Source organism: Ziziphus jujuba, chromosome 8 (assembly GCF_031755915.1).
Source record: "Ziziphus jujuba cultivar Dongzao chromosome 8, ASM3175591v1".
Taxonomy (NCBI): domain Eukaryota; kingdom Viridiplantae; phylum Streptophyta; class Magnoliopsida; order Rosales; family Rhamnaceae; genus Ziziphus; species Ziziphus jujuba.
Window position 1 is genome coordinate 29,998,697 of NC_083386.1, and position 14,264 is coordinate 30,012,960.

The 14,264-nt window shown below is 34.8% G+C and overlaps 1 protein-coding gene across 1 annotated transcript; it reads left to right on the top strand.

Moving 5' to 3' along the window:
• Positions 1 to 1,287: 1,287 nt before the first annotated feature.
• On the top strand, positions 1,288 to 4,467 carry LOC107414854 (ER lumen protein-retaining receptor). Its single transcript, XM_048469548.2, has 6 exons — positions 1,288 to 1,566; positions 2,627 to 2,892; positions 3,102 to 3,217; positions 3,789 to 3,862; positions 3,961 to 4,024; positions 4,183 to 4,467. Exons 1-6 carry the CDS (start codon positions 1,476 to 1,478, stop codon positions 4,217 to 4,219), a joined length of 648 nt encoding a protein of 215 aa, XP_048325505.1. The 5' UTR covers positions 1,288 to 1,475; the 3' UTR covers positions 4,220 to 4,467.
• The last annotated feature ends 9,797 nt before the right edge of the window (positions 4,468 to 14,264 follow it).

Sequence of the window (14,264 nt, forward strand, 5' to 3'; positions counted from 1 at the left end):
TTACATGGAAGAAAATGCGGCCGCCTCTATAGCAAAAAGAAAATGCTTTTTTTAAAAAAAGAAAAAGAAAAAAAGGCTTTCAAAAATTAAGAAAAAATGAAGGCGAAGGGGGAAGAATTCCACGGCGTGTCGTATACACTTTTGAGAGAGCATGGCCATTATTAGACTTGCCACGACGGACTACAATTGTTCGCTTGGTCCCCAAGTTTGGGCTGAGTAAACGTACGCCAACGACTGTACAAAAAAAAAAAAAAAAAAAAAAGGGGTTACAAAAGCAAATTTTATTTTATTTTATTTTTTGTTTTTTATCCTCCTTACTTTGATTGTTTGTCTTTTGATCACCGTGAATAATTCCAGTCCTTATCATGCATTACATCGTCGTAGCGTTTTCTTTTGTTAGCGTGCAAAAGAAATATTGAATTAACTAGTAATTTTTTTTTTATATTACAATAAATCAACAAGCAATTAATGCTCTTTGTAATGAACCTATAGATATCTTAATATTTTAATCTACCTATTTGTATTATTATTATTATATGGTATGTTTCAAGTAGATGCAAAATTTATAGCACAAAACATAATTTTAAAAACAAGCAAGTTGCACTACATTCACAAAGTTCGTTGAAGAATTCAATTTTACTATAATATGTAGAAAGAGGATTGGAATCAACCTTAAGTTAATAAAAAAATATCGGTAAACGATAAAGGCATTTCTTTAAAGGTATTTGACTAGCAACCTCATGTGTCATTATATGTGTACAAAAAATTAAATTGCTTTAGTTGTATATAAAATATTGTTATTTTCTTTTACCATTCTTATCCATTTTGTTTCGTTTTTTCCTATGTATTCCAATTTATATTAAGAATTAGGGGGGGGGGGGGGGGGAACTTAATTTTACCTTTTGCCATGATAATAATTTTTTTAGTTCTTCAAAATTATTTGATAGGTTTGTATGTAATTGGCAAAGGGGGAAACAAAATGGTGGAAAATGTGGTACAATTCTCATGGAAAATGGCCAAAAAAACATTGCTTTGTCGGATAAAGACCCGAATTCAAATTTTCTGGTCTTGACACTTTATGTTAAAAGATAAATTTACAATACTATCCTTGTAGAATTTGATTATTATATACTAAATTCATGATTCCAAAGAAATCACACGTGTTCATATGTCAACGTGGCGCCACATGTGGTAAATAAAATGTCAGGACTGATGTTTCCCAAAGTCAATGGCTCACGCTCCATGAGATCCCGTGAAACTACAATTTTTTTTATAGTCAACCTTAAAATCAACTACTCTTCTTCCAGGTGCTGGTAGTTTGTTATACAAAAGATTTCTTCGGTCTGGGTCTTGAAACGCAAATGCAAAGTTTAAACCAGGAAACAAGAAGGAAGAAGACAGAGGAGAAAAGCTAAAGAAGAAAGAAAACCCATAAGAAAAAGAAAAGTCAGAGAAAAAAGGGAAAAACTGCAATCATGAACTTGTTCAGATTGGCGGGGGACATGACCCACCTCCTCAGTATAGTTGTCCTCTTTCGTAAGATCCGCACCACCAAATCCTGTGCAGGTATAATGATCAAATATCAATATCTATATATATATAGCTTTTCCTTCTCCCCTTCAAAGCTTGTTGCTTTTTGCTTTCTTTCATATTTTATATATATATATATATATATATATAGATATATGTTTTTTGCAGTTGACTGTATGCTCTTTTTTCCATTCTCTGTTCCTTATGCCCAGTTTTAGTTAATTTTTTCCATTTTTTGTGTTTCGCCAGTGCTCAGTTTTAGTAAAATTGTTTCATTTTTTGTGTTTTGACCATGCTATGATTATCTTCTTTTTGTGTTCCCCCCCTTCCTTCCCCCTCCTTCTCTCTGTGGGGAATTAATATATAAGTGGATGTAGAATCATGTGAAAAAATAATACAATTAGGAAGTATTCGTTCATTTGGTAGCTAAGCTGAAGGCTGACTGATATGAATATTGAAAACCATTCCAAGTTGTAGCAGGGGTTTTTGGTAACCTCTCAGAGGGAATGGAAGCTTAAATGATCAATTGCTATGTACTAATTTTGCAGATATGATGTGAAATTCATTTCCAAAGTTTCTTTTTTAAGGTTCATCACTTACAATGATGTCCCTTTTAATCCAGAAGAATTATTGATTGACAGAATATATGAAATAGACAGTTCTTTTATTGTTTTGTTTTCAATGTTGCTGTCCTTTGTGTATGTAAGAAATCGTATGTATTCTCGTTTACAAATTGAAAGAATTTACGAAACTCCCCAGACTTCGAATTGACAAACTGAAAATAGATAATATGCTGGTTCAACAATAACATAATTCCAATGCCTCCGACCTAAGATGGAGGTAAATTGCTCCTGGACATCCAATTCCCATGGAAGTGCCACTTGCCATTTAATTTCTTTCATATTTGCTTCAGTTTGAGAAAACCAGTTAAGATATATATTTGGTTTCAAAAGTTATTGAAACCTTTAGTTTTCTGGTAGTAAAATGGAAAAATACAATCCACATGTTATCTGACTGTCAGGTTCTTTTCCCTTCTATTAAAGTATGACAAATGACAATACTTTATGTCAAATGACAATACTTTCACTTGCCCCAGGAGTTTCACTTAAAACTCAAGAAATGTATGTCATGGTGTTCCTCACTCGGTACATTGACTTGTTCACAACGTACTACTCTTTCTACAACATTTTGATGAAGTTGTTCTTTATCGGAACTTCAGTCGCTATAGTCTGGTACATGAGATTTCATAAAGTGGTGAAGCAAACATACAACAAAGATCAAGATACTTTTAAACATTACTATCTTGTTCTTGCATGCTTTGTGCTAGCGCTTCTGATTCCACATAATTATACCGTAATGGAGGTTCGTAATGTTCTCAAAATTTTCTTTTATGTTGGAGTTTAGTATTCCTAATTTACTATACATAGTTCATCTGTTAATACCAGCAGTCTCTCATCCTGTTTAAATCTATTTTGCTGGTTTACATACTAAGATTATCAGATTGATGTCTTCTATCTTTTACTTTCATTTTGCATTTTCAACTCTGATGGTAACCTGACCTCTTTTCATAGGTTTTATGGACATTCTCAATATATCTGGAGGCTGTATTAATCTTACCACAATTGGTATTGCTGCAAACCTCATCCAACATTGACAACTTAACTGTAAACTATGTTTTCTTTCTCGGGTATGCTAAACAATTTCCCTTTCGTTGGTACTTTATATATTTTTTGTCCTGCTTAATTTCAAATGTTGGGCATCCAATAGTGAATTTTAATATGTGAAAGTGAATTGATAACTTGAATCTTGGAATTTAACGCATACACAGTGTTTTTGCAAAATATTTGAACAATTTTTTATAAATGGATAGCTTTTGATTGTACCATTTTTATTCTGGGCATTCTGAAAGAATACTAATCTACTTTATGTCAATATAAGCATTTCTTGAAGGCAGTCTTACAGAAAAGTAAAATAAATGTTAACTTCTCTCTAGTTACTTTAAATGCTCAAGGACACTATTCTTTTCTATGACAATTAAATGTTCATAACCCTGAAGGTGCTAACCTTTTACTAACCGAAATAAGTTGTTTGATTTGATTCAACTTTTTTGGGAAGAACAAGTTCAAAATTCTTGCTCTGTTTCATCGCTGACAATCATAAAAAATACGAGGAACTTATGGCATTGGGATGCTCTATCTCTTTGGGGTTATTGACTTATTGTTGTTTTGAAAAACTTTGTTTGATAATATTACTTGTAGGGCATATCGAGCCTTATATCTTCTCAATTGGATCTATCGTTTCTTCACTGAGCTCCACAGAATTCGATGGATACGTAAGTTCTTTCTTTACCACCCTCAAGTATTGCCTGTGCATTTTTTTAAGTGGATGTTATTAACTAATCAGTCATTTTCGAATGCTGCCGAAACACAGCATGGATTTCAGGCCTGGTTCAGACTGCTTTATATGCTGACTTCTTCTATTACTATATTAAGAGGTACTCTCTTTCTCTACCTGACTAATTTGCTTCATAGAAACTATAGAATAGTTTTGGCTAGAGTATAATGATTCACGAATGTTTCAGTTTCGTGAAAGAGGTCGCATTTGAGTGCTTTCTTACTTGACAATTTGTGTTTGATTTTTGTCAATTTTCAGCTGGAGAAAGCAGGAGGAGCTGAGGATTCCTGCTTGAAATGGATGATTTCTGATGGTTTATGAATTGACTAAATGAAAAGTAGCCACACGCTGTTGTTGCCCAGGTGTTGGGGAAACGGAAAATTTCAATTTCTACTTTTAAGAGCACACTTGTTATACGTTATCTTTCACATAAAGAGGGTACAACAACACTTTTTCCCATAATATTTTTAGTTTTGGGAACTATTTGTATCTTGAATTTTTTTTTCAATATATAAAGGTTTATTTTGTTGATACTAGAATAAATGGTTATAATACATTTTATTTTAGTAACAACTAAGTTGTTTAGGTAAACCAAACGAAAGTTTATAAGACTTATTACAATGAAAATTTTTAAAGGAAGAAACTAGAAGACAATGTTTAGACACATATGACGTAAAACTTTATTAGACAGATGACTATGCCTGTGCTGCCAATCTTGAAGTGTGATGTAAGTAAACGAGTAAGCAATAGGAGATGATGGAACCACTGTTGGCCATTTATACACTCCATTGTTAAATGGACCTATGAGAAGTATTGAACCCATCTTGAGATCTTTCACAAGAAAGCAAGAAGGTAAGAACTCAATAGAAGCATTATTATTTTTACAGAATTCTAAAACATAAAGTAAATTATGGGTCATTTGAGGAATACAAAGAACATTGGATAGATTAAAAGTATGAGATTTTGAAGGTAAAGTTGTGGAGCCAATATGAGTAATTGAAAGCTTTGTACCATTGTCGATAGCTATTTCATCAGTACTGTCACATCCAAAATGAAGTGAAAGAGTCTGAAGATCTTGTGCTACATGATGAGAGGCTTAAGATTCAAGGAGCCAAGGTTGAGAATGATTTTGATTTTGAGGAGTTGGCCCTAAGATTTGTAAGAAAAATAGGAACAAAGAAAGTGTAGGAAAGTGCGAGAAAATGAAAGAAAAGATGAGAAAATTGAGAAGAAATTTTGTATTACTCAAAGATTGAAAGATAGAATAATACATTCCTTTATCGTTTTGGTATATTATATACCAGAAACAAACACACTACTTCTTACTTTACTGACACGTCACTAAGCCTAACAACTTAACAAAACAAGAACAAGCCCGCTGTAACTTCTTCTTTTGATGTGGCAAACTGTATAACTGCTTCAGTTAGTTTGTATGAAGCTAAAACAAATCTGACGTGGCAGCCTGCCTTTAAATCTTCAATACTCCCCCCTCAAGCTATAGTTACTTTAGTGACTTAGCTTGACAAAACAATACTGCAAAAAACTGGACATGAAAAAATCTGTATAATCCTGCAGCACTGAATTTTGAAAATTGTAACATAATATTGGCGACAACAGAACCAAATTCAATCTTTCTGACCCTGCAGTAGTTGAAACACAATACTAGAGATAACAGGACTAATTTCAACAGAAAACACCTTATCACAGTAAATTTGACTTCAACAGAAAACACATTATCATAGTAAATTTGACATCATAGAGCAAGGAACCTCACAGACTTTCAACTTGGTCCTTAAAAACTGAAACCGTGAAGTCCCTAAAGATTTGGTAAAGATGTCAGCAATCTGCTCTTTAGATGGAACATATCTTATCTCAACTTCACCTTCTAAAACTTTATCCCTCATAAAGTGCACATCTATTTCAATGTGTTTGACTCGAGCATGGTGAACAGGATTTGCAGCCAGTAATGTTGCACCAAGATTGTCACTCCAAATAACTGGTTTTGGAAACAAGAAGTTGAGCTCCCTTGTGAGATTTTTAAGTCAACACAACTCAGCTGTGACAGGAGCTAAAGCTTTGTATTCAGCTTCAGTACTAGATCCTGCAACCACATGCTGTTTCTTAGCACTCAAGATATCAAACTTGCTCCCAAAAGTATATAATATCCACTGGTGGACTTTTTGTCATTGGGATTGCTGGCCCAATCTGAATCAGCAAAAGCATGAAGAACTAAATCATTTGAAGCTTGTAATGGAAGACCAACCTGAATAGTACCTTTCAGATATCTTAATATTCTTTTACAAGCCTCCCAATGAATAGTAGTAGGAGAATGAAGAAATTGACTCAATTTATTAACAGAAAAGCAATTTCTGGCCTGGTCAAAGTCAGATGTTGAAGAGCTCCAACAGTACTTCTAAACAAATCTAGTTGATCAAATAGATCACCCTCATACAAAGAAAGTTGCTTATCATTTAACATAGGAGTAGAAACACTCTTAACACCCTACAGTTTGGTCTTGAGTAACAAATCTCGAATGTACTTACTTTGAGTAAGTTGCATAATATCATTTGACCTGTGAACTTCAACTCCAAGGAAAAAATGCAAGTCACCAAGATCTTTGAGAGAAAATTCAGAATTCAGATCTTTGATAAGCTGTGTAAGAAAACCAACATTACTCCCAGTGATTATAATGTCATCAACATATACAAGGATCATTGCACACACAATATTTGAATGCAACATAAACAGACTTGTGACAGTTTGAGAATTTGTGAACCCTTTTTTGATCAAAACATTCTTTATCTTAGCAAACCAAGCCCTCAGAGCTTGCTTCAAACCATATAAAGCCTTTTTGAGCTTACACACATGTTTTGGAAACTTAGAGTAGATAACGCCTTCTAGTTGAGCCATGTATATTGTCTTAGCTAAGTCACCATTTAAGAAAGCATTATTGAAATTAAGTTGTTTAATAGGCCATCCATTTGAAAGTGCAACAGTTTGTATCAACCTAATGGTGGCAAGCTTAACAACAGGGCTAAAGGTCTCAAAGAAGTCTAAACCAGGTGTCTGCAGAAAATCTTTTGCCACAAGCTTGGCCTTATATTGCTCAACTGTCCCATCAACATTATATTTAACTCAAAAAACCCACTTGTTACCTATTATATTCATATCAGGAGTCACAGGCACCAAGTCCCATATGTTGTTCTTAAGCAAGGCCGAAAATTCCAACTACATGGTATCTCTCCATTGTGGATCAAGTAAGGCACTTTTGACAAATTTTGGTTCAGCAACTGAGGCTAAAGAACTTACAGGCATAGGATGATTAGTAGAGAGAAAAGCTTTAGAAAGATTTGATTTTAAAATGCCATTTTTGGATCTAGTAATCATAGGATGAACAGAAACTGAGTTTTGTGGTGCTTTAGAATTTTTAAAGGTAGAAACAGATGGGGACATATCAGAATTTGAGTCATCAACTAAAGGTTCATGAGAAGCAAAAACAAAAGGTAAGACATTAGATGGAGAGGAAGCAGGAGAGGAAAGAGAATGTGATATAGGGAAGGTTGGAGATGTAACAATATTAAAGAGTGGATTAGAGATATTCAAAGTATCGGGATGTGGAGAAGCAGGAGTAACAACAGTTTCAGAAATAGAGTTGGATAAAGAAGGTTGTGTAATAGGACTAGACATAGCTGAAGGTTGAAATGTAGGCATAACAACTGTGACAGGATTTGTAACAATGTCTGAATTGTGTGAATTTATGGTTTTTTTTGACAAGAAGCAAAGGTGTAAAAGAGTGATCAACAATGTTTGAATCAGTGTTTGGAGAATGATATGAAGGAAAACCCAGCTGGAATGGAAAGTCAGACTCATGAAAGATTACAATGTTTGTGATATAGACTTTGCCAGAGGAATGAAGGCATCTATAGCCCTTATAATCAGGACTATACCTCAGAAAAACACATTTTGAGGTATGAAAGTTCAATTTGTGCTTCCTTTAAGGTCTTAAGAAAGGAAAACAAGCACAATCAAACACCTTTAAGAAGTTATAATCTGGTTTTTTGTTAAAAAGAACTTGATATGGTGAGACTTTGTTCAGAACTATAGTTGGAAGCCTATTTATTAAGAAAGAGGCACTATAAAAAGCTTCCCACCAGTAATTAATAGGCATATGAGCTTGTGCTAAGAGACATAATCCTAGCTCAACAATGTGTCTATGCTTCCTCTCTACTTTACCATTTTGAGTATGAATATAAGGACAGGGGTATCTAAATACCATACCTAAGTTTGTAAGATAACGAAGAAAAGGTCTAAACTCACCTCCCCAGTCTGCTTGAACCACTTTAATTTTTCTGTCAAATTGCCTTTCAACCATTGCTTGAAACTTAGAAAAAACTTGTCAGGACCCGTCCAAGATTCCTCCCCGGAACCCTAAACAAGCCCTGATCCCAGGGAAATACCACCGAACCTTCCAACGGAAAATCCGGCAGCACCTCCCCTAAGAGTTGGACTTACCACAAATTTCCTGCACAGAAAACACACTTCTATATTCATCTCCTTATTCCTCCCACATTACTACAATGTAATTCCACAAATTTGCAACACTCCAAATTAATAACAGTAATCCAGTGCATAATTAATACATAAATGTTCAATACAGTATACAGAGCATTATACAAATAAATATGAAATTAATACAATAACCGACAAAGAAGTAATACAGGATGGAGAGGAAAAAGGAAAGGAGATGCTCCTTGGACTTTCGGCAATAAATTGAGACGTCAGGCTCGCCCCGGATGATCGACGTCACCCAACCTGGACCTAGGGGAACGGAATTTAAAAATATGAGATGGTAATTATCTCAGTGAGTGACCCTATCTACTATACAATTATAATACCACGATAATTAAGTAGATAAATAATAATTAATTGGAAATAATATTTTCTCTCAAAACCCTTACGATTCTCTCGGTTGGAAAAGTTCCCTTTTTAAAACATTTTCACAAAACCCTTTATTCATAATCCCCGAAAACCAAGGAATCAATTTATTCAACTAAATATCAAATAAAATATAATAAATCAAGCATTCCAAATTTATAATTAAAAAGAAATTAATTTATTGAATAATTAAGTAAAGAGAAAATTAAATCAATTTAAAATTCCCATTCAAATAAATACCAAAAACAGTATTAATTATATTCTTAATTCCAATGCAATTTCAAAATATTTATTTTAAAGTTCCAGTTCTTAAAATCACTTGATGCACCCACTATATACCAGTGGCGCCAACAGTACCTAGCGTCCCAAGGTACCGCCAGACAGGAGGTTATAGACAGAAACCGGCATACGGTAGTGTGGTGTCCCACCGTGCCGCTGCAAACAGGCGTCCCGGCCATGGAGGGGCGGCCTATCCTCATCCGATGGCAAACACAGGACAACCCCATAAAATCACCTGCGCACTACTCACACCCACCCGCGCGCTAATCACATCCGTGTGCACACTAACCATGTCACATATAAACAGAACACCAGTACGTGTATGGTGCATCTAAAAATCATAAATCAATACATCTCAAAATTTCAAATTTTCTATAAATATACCGGGTTTATCCCATCCAATTAAACCCGTAATTTTTGCACAATTCCTTTATAATCATCGTCATAAATTCATCGCATAAATTTCATAATTTTCAAATCCACCAGTTCTTAAATCCACCAATTTAAATATTCAATTTTTTTCCAATGGCATAAATATTTCTGAAATATAATAAATTAAATCACATAATATTCCATGGGCAAAATTATAAAAATTGAGGCCATCAACTTAAACAAATATTTTCCTTGAAATATTTAAAAATCAAATCATGCCAAAAAATAATATTAAAACCACAAGAATTTCATATATAATTGAATTCCACAATCCTCAATGCCACAAAATAAGTTCCACATTGCATAAATTTATATAATGCATATTTTCTTTAATCAAAATAAATCCACCAATAATTTCCACAATAAATCAATTATTATCAAAATCACAATGCCTTTATATATCAAATTTCCATAAAATCCAAATTTCCATAATTTGTCAAAAATCAAAATATGATTTAATTTATTCAAATATGGGCATCAAAATTTCCACATATAAATCCACTAAATATTTGACACATAGAATATAAATTTCAAATATTCAATTCACAAATTTAATTCCTGAAATTAATTTTGAAGGTGGGTCACTCACCTTAAGCACACAATTAAACCACGATCCACCATGTGATCAATTCCACGACACACACGTGCTCCTAGAACAACAACAGTACACATCTCAAATAAATTAATATTTTATTCGGGTAAATAATACCTGGTACCCGGGGGGTCTAACACAAACGTTAACCAAAATTGACAAATTATATGTCTATGGAAAGCTTGTGAGATGAGGATCACATTACCGACCTCCATTGAGTTCAATTTAACCGGCGGTGGCCGGAATTTGGCCGGAAATATTCGGCCGAAGATTCAATTCCTCGTATCTCGCAAACCGCTTCGAATTTTGAAAATTGGAGGCCATATATGGGATCAGAAGACCCAAAATAGGGGGAAAGGAGGTTTAATTTGGATTGGGCTGGCCGGAAATGGCGAGAATCGCCGGAAAAAACTCAACCCGCCGCCGCCGACTTCACCGGCCCGATCTGGGCGCGTCCGGCGGCTTCTGGCCGAGAAATTTGGAGGTCAACGTCGCCGGGGACTGGGCTCCTTCCCTGGCCGGCACGTGTGGCCGTTCGGCCACTGAAATCCGGCCAAAACAATCGGTCAAAGAGAGAGGGGTAGAGAGTCAAAGGAGAGAGAGAGAAAAAAAATCCTTGCTAGTGCTTAACGGGCTCGGGGAAGAAGGAGAAGGGAAAGAAAGGAAAAGGAAAGAAAAGAAAGGTGTTTTCCCACGTGGGGAAAAGAAAAAAATGAAAAAAAGAAAATAATTAAATAATAATAAAAATAATATTATTATATAAAATAACAATAATAAAATAATATGGTATTAAGCATGGTTGACATGTGCATCTCACCATGGTGACACATGGTCACATTTATTAAGTCACATGTGGCACATTGTTACACGTTTAAAAATAATATTAAAATAATACGGTATTCGAAAAACTCTACAGGTCCATAACTTTCAAACCACATGTCCAAATCGGACGTGCCGCTAGTCTACGGACTCGTATCGACTAGCACTTTACAACCATGCATGAGTCAAAGCTCAACTTTGCATGAATTAAAAGTCAATTCAGGTACCCTTGGACAGTTTGGACCTTAATTTGTTTTGCTCATAACTTTCAAACCGTAGCTCCGTTTTCAACGTGCTACTAGTCTATGAACTCGTGCCAATGGGTACTTCGTAATGGTACCTTAGTTAACCTAGAATTCCATCCAAGTCAAAAAGTCAACTTTTACCCCTTCGGTCAACGATCAAAGTCAAAGTCAACGGTCAACGATCAAAGTTGAAAATTTTCTGTTGTACTTTGGGACGGGGTGTTACAAAACTGTTAAAGCTTTAGATTTAGCTCGAAGAGTGTAAATCCAAACAAATCTGGAGTAGTCATCAAGAAACTGAATATAATATTTGTAGCCTTCTTTAGAAGTAACTGAAGTAGGTCCCCATAGATCAATATATACAATTTCTACAAGAGCAGTAGTTCTAGAAGTAGAAACTGGAAAATTAATCAAATGATTCTTCCCAAGCTGGTATGCATCATAGAAAAATGTAGCTTTATTAACAAATTTTCTATTACAACTCTTTAATACTTCATCCATCACCTTAGTATTAGGATGTCCCAACCTTCTATGAAACAAAGAAAAATCTGGTTCACTAATTTGCTGACAAAGAAATTCTGAAACATTTGAAGATTCGGAACCAAAGACTGGTGTACTTACAGAAGCAACAGACGAGGAAGAACGATTACTACTTGCTTCAAAAACATGACAACAACAATTATTTCTACACTTATGACACTTATTACAAGTAGTAAAGACATTATTAGCTGTCAACAATCGTCTTTGAACAGCAGGAGCATATAATTTGTATAAGCCTTCTTGTAAGACTCCTTTAAGCTATATTTGATCCCTTTTGTCCTTAATAAAACAACATTGAGTAGTAAATTCAGCAGTTAACTCATTATCTTGAGTAAGCTGAGAAATACTCAATAAAATTCTTTGCTATATAAGGAACTACTAGAACATTATTCAGCTTAATCATCATAGATAGTGAGGGTAAAATAGTATTACTAAGATGAGTAATCTCCAAGTTTTGACCATTTCCAACAACCAACTTGTTGTTGCCTTGATATTCAATCTGTTCTAAAAGACTATCACCATCACCCACGACATGATTAGTAGCTCCATTATCAAGGAACCAAGAAGGATCTTTCTATAAAGAAGCAGAAACAACATTAGCAGTAGGATTTTGATTGTTAGTTAAGGTGGAAGGCACAATATAGCTTGCCAAATTTACTGGCATATGTGAAGTAGGAAATTGACCAAAACCATGCTGTCCAAGCACGTTCTGACCAACCACACTATTTGGCTAAAAACTTGACAGATGGGAACCATTTTGCATAAAATTTCTAGATGAAACCAAAGCATTAGAATACATTGATGGAACTGGAGGAACAACTTGAGTTCCAGAATGACCAAAATTGCCAACCATCATCTGAGAGCCATGACCAAATTGGCCTTGAAAACCTGGCTGAGGTTGAAGTTGGAACAAATTAGGAGTATATGGCAAAGCCGAAATAGAATTAATAGGAAAACTAGATTGCATGGCAGCTAGAAAACTTCTAGGACTAGATCCTTGCAACATTGGAGAGGGCTGTTGAAAAGGTTGAGTATATCTATAGTAACAAACAGCACCTACATGTCCCATTGAACCACAGACTTAACAGATTGGTCTATTACCTCTACCCGGCCAAAATAACTTCTTCCTCAATTCTTATATCCTCCATTATACCCTCTACTGGCTCTAGCTGCATGAACAAAATGTTGAGAATTGGGATTGTAAGACTGGTAATTATTAGCAAAATGAAAACCAGTGTTGAGGGAAATTTTTCATGTCTCATAGAATTATCAACAGAACGACTATTCAGACCATTTGAATTAGCAGCATTGAAGTTCAGAGACTCTAAAGAGCTCACAGAAAGACCAGTAGGATTAACAGAGACATTTTCTGAATTAGTAGTAGAGGACTGACCAAGCACACATCTCATACCAAATCCAGCAGACACACAGTAATATTTGCATAATGATTACTGCCAATGTTTATAGTAATAGCAGCATTGTACTCTTCGAGTTTACTCTCATAGGCTAGTAATCATGAACGTACCTCTGTTAGATAGATAGAATCTAACCTAGAATTAAGATTATCTGAAACAGAATCAAATTCTAGACCAAATCCCCCAAGAATGTAAAAAGCAAAATCAGTTTCATGAACAACTTCACCTGCTGCTTCAAGATTATCAGCAATTGTTTTCATCTTAAGCCAAAAATCATTGATACTCATGTCTCCTTTCTTGGTAGATTGAAGCTGAGATCGACGGCTTAGAATTTGAGATATGGAGTAAGAAACGTATCTAGTTTCCAAAGTCTTCCACACATTTAATGTAGTTTGAAGTCCAACCAAGTGACGAAGAACCTCTCGAGAAATGGCAGCTCGAATCCAACCAAGTAGAAGCTGATCTTGCTTAATCCAGTAATTAAGTTCCTCTTCACCGTCAACAACACCTTCAGATTTCTCAATTTCTGGATCTGTATTCTTCGTCAACATTGGGCCTCTTGAAAGTATGAAGTTCTCAAGATCATGTCCTCTGAGGGATGGAATAATTTGTGATTTCCAAAGGATGAAATTATCTTCATCTAATTTCATAATTGTGCTAGAAAAAGGTGAAACAAGCAGAAACATGTACTTCGAGGAAGCCATAAAAGCGTGCTTTGATACCATGTAAGAAAAACAAGAACAAAGAAGTGCAGGAAAGTGCGAGAAAATGAAAGAAAAGATGAGAAAATTGAGAAGAAATTTTGTATTATTCAAAGATTCAAAGATAGAATAATACATTCCTTTATCGTTTTGGTATATTATATACCAGAAAAAAACACACTACTTCTTACTTAACTGACACATTACTAAGCCTAACAACTTAACAAAACAAGAACAAGCCCGCTGTAACTTCTTTTTCGGACGTGGTAAACTGTATAACTGCTTCAGTTAGTTTGTATGAAGCTAGAAGATAATGTTTAGACACGATATGATGTAAAACTTTATTAGACAGATGAGCATGCCTGTGATGCCAATCTTGAAG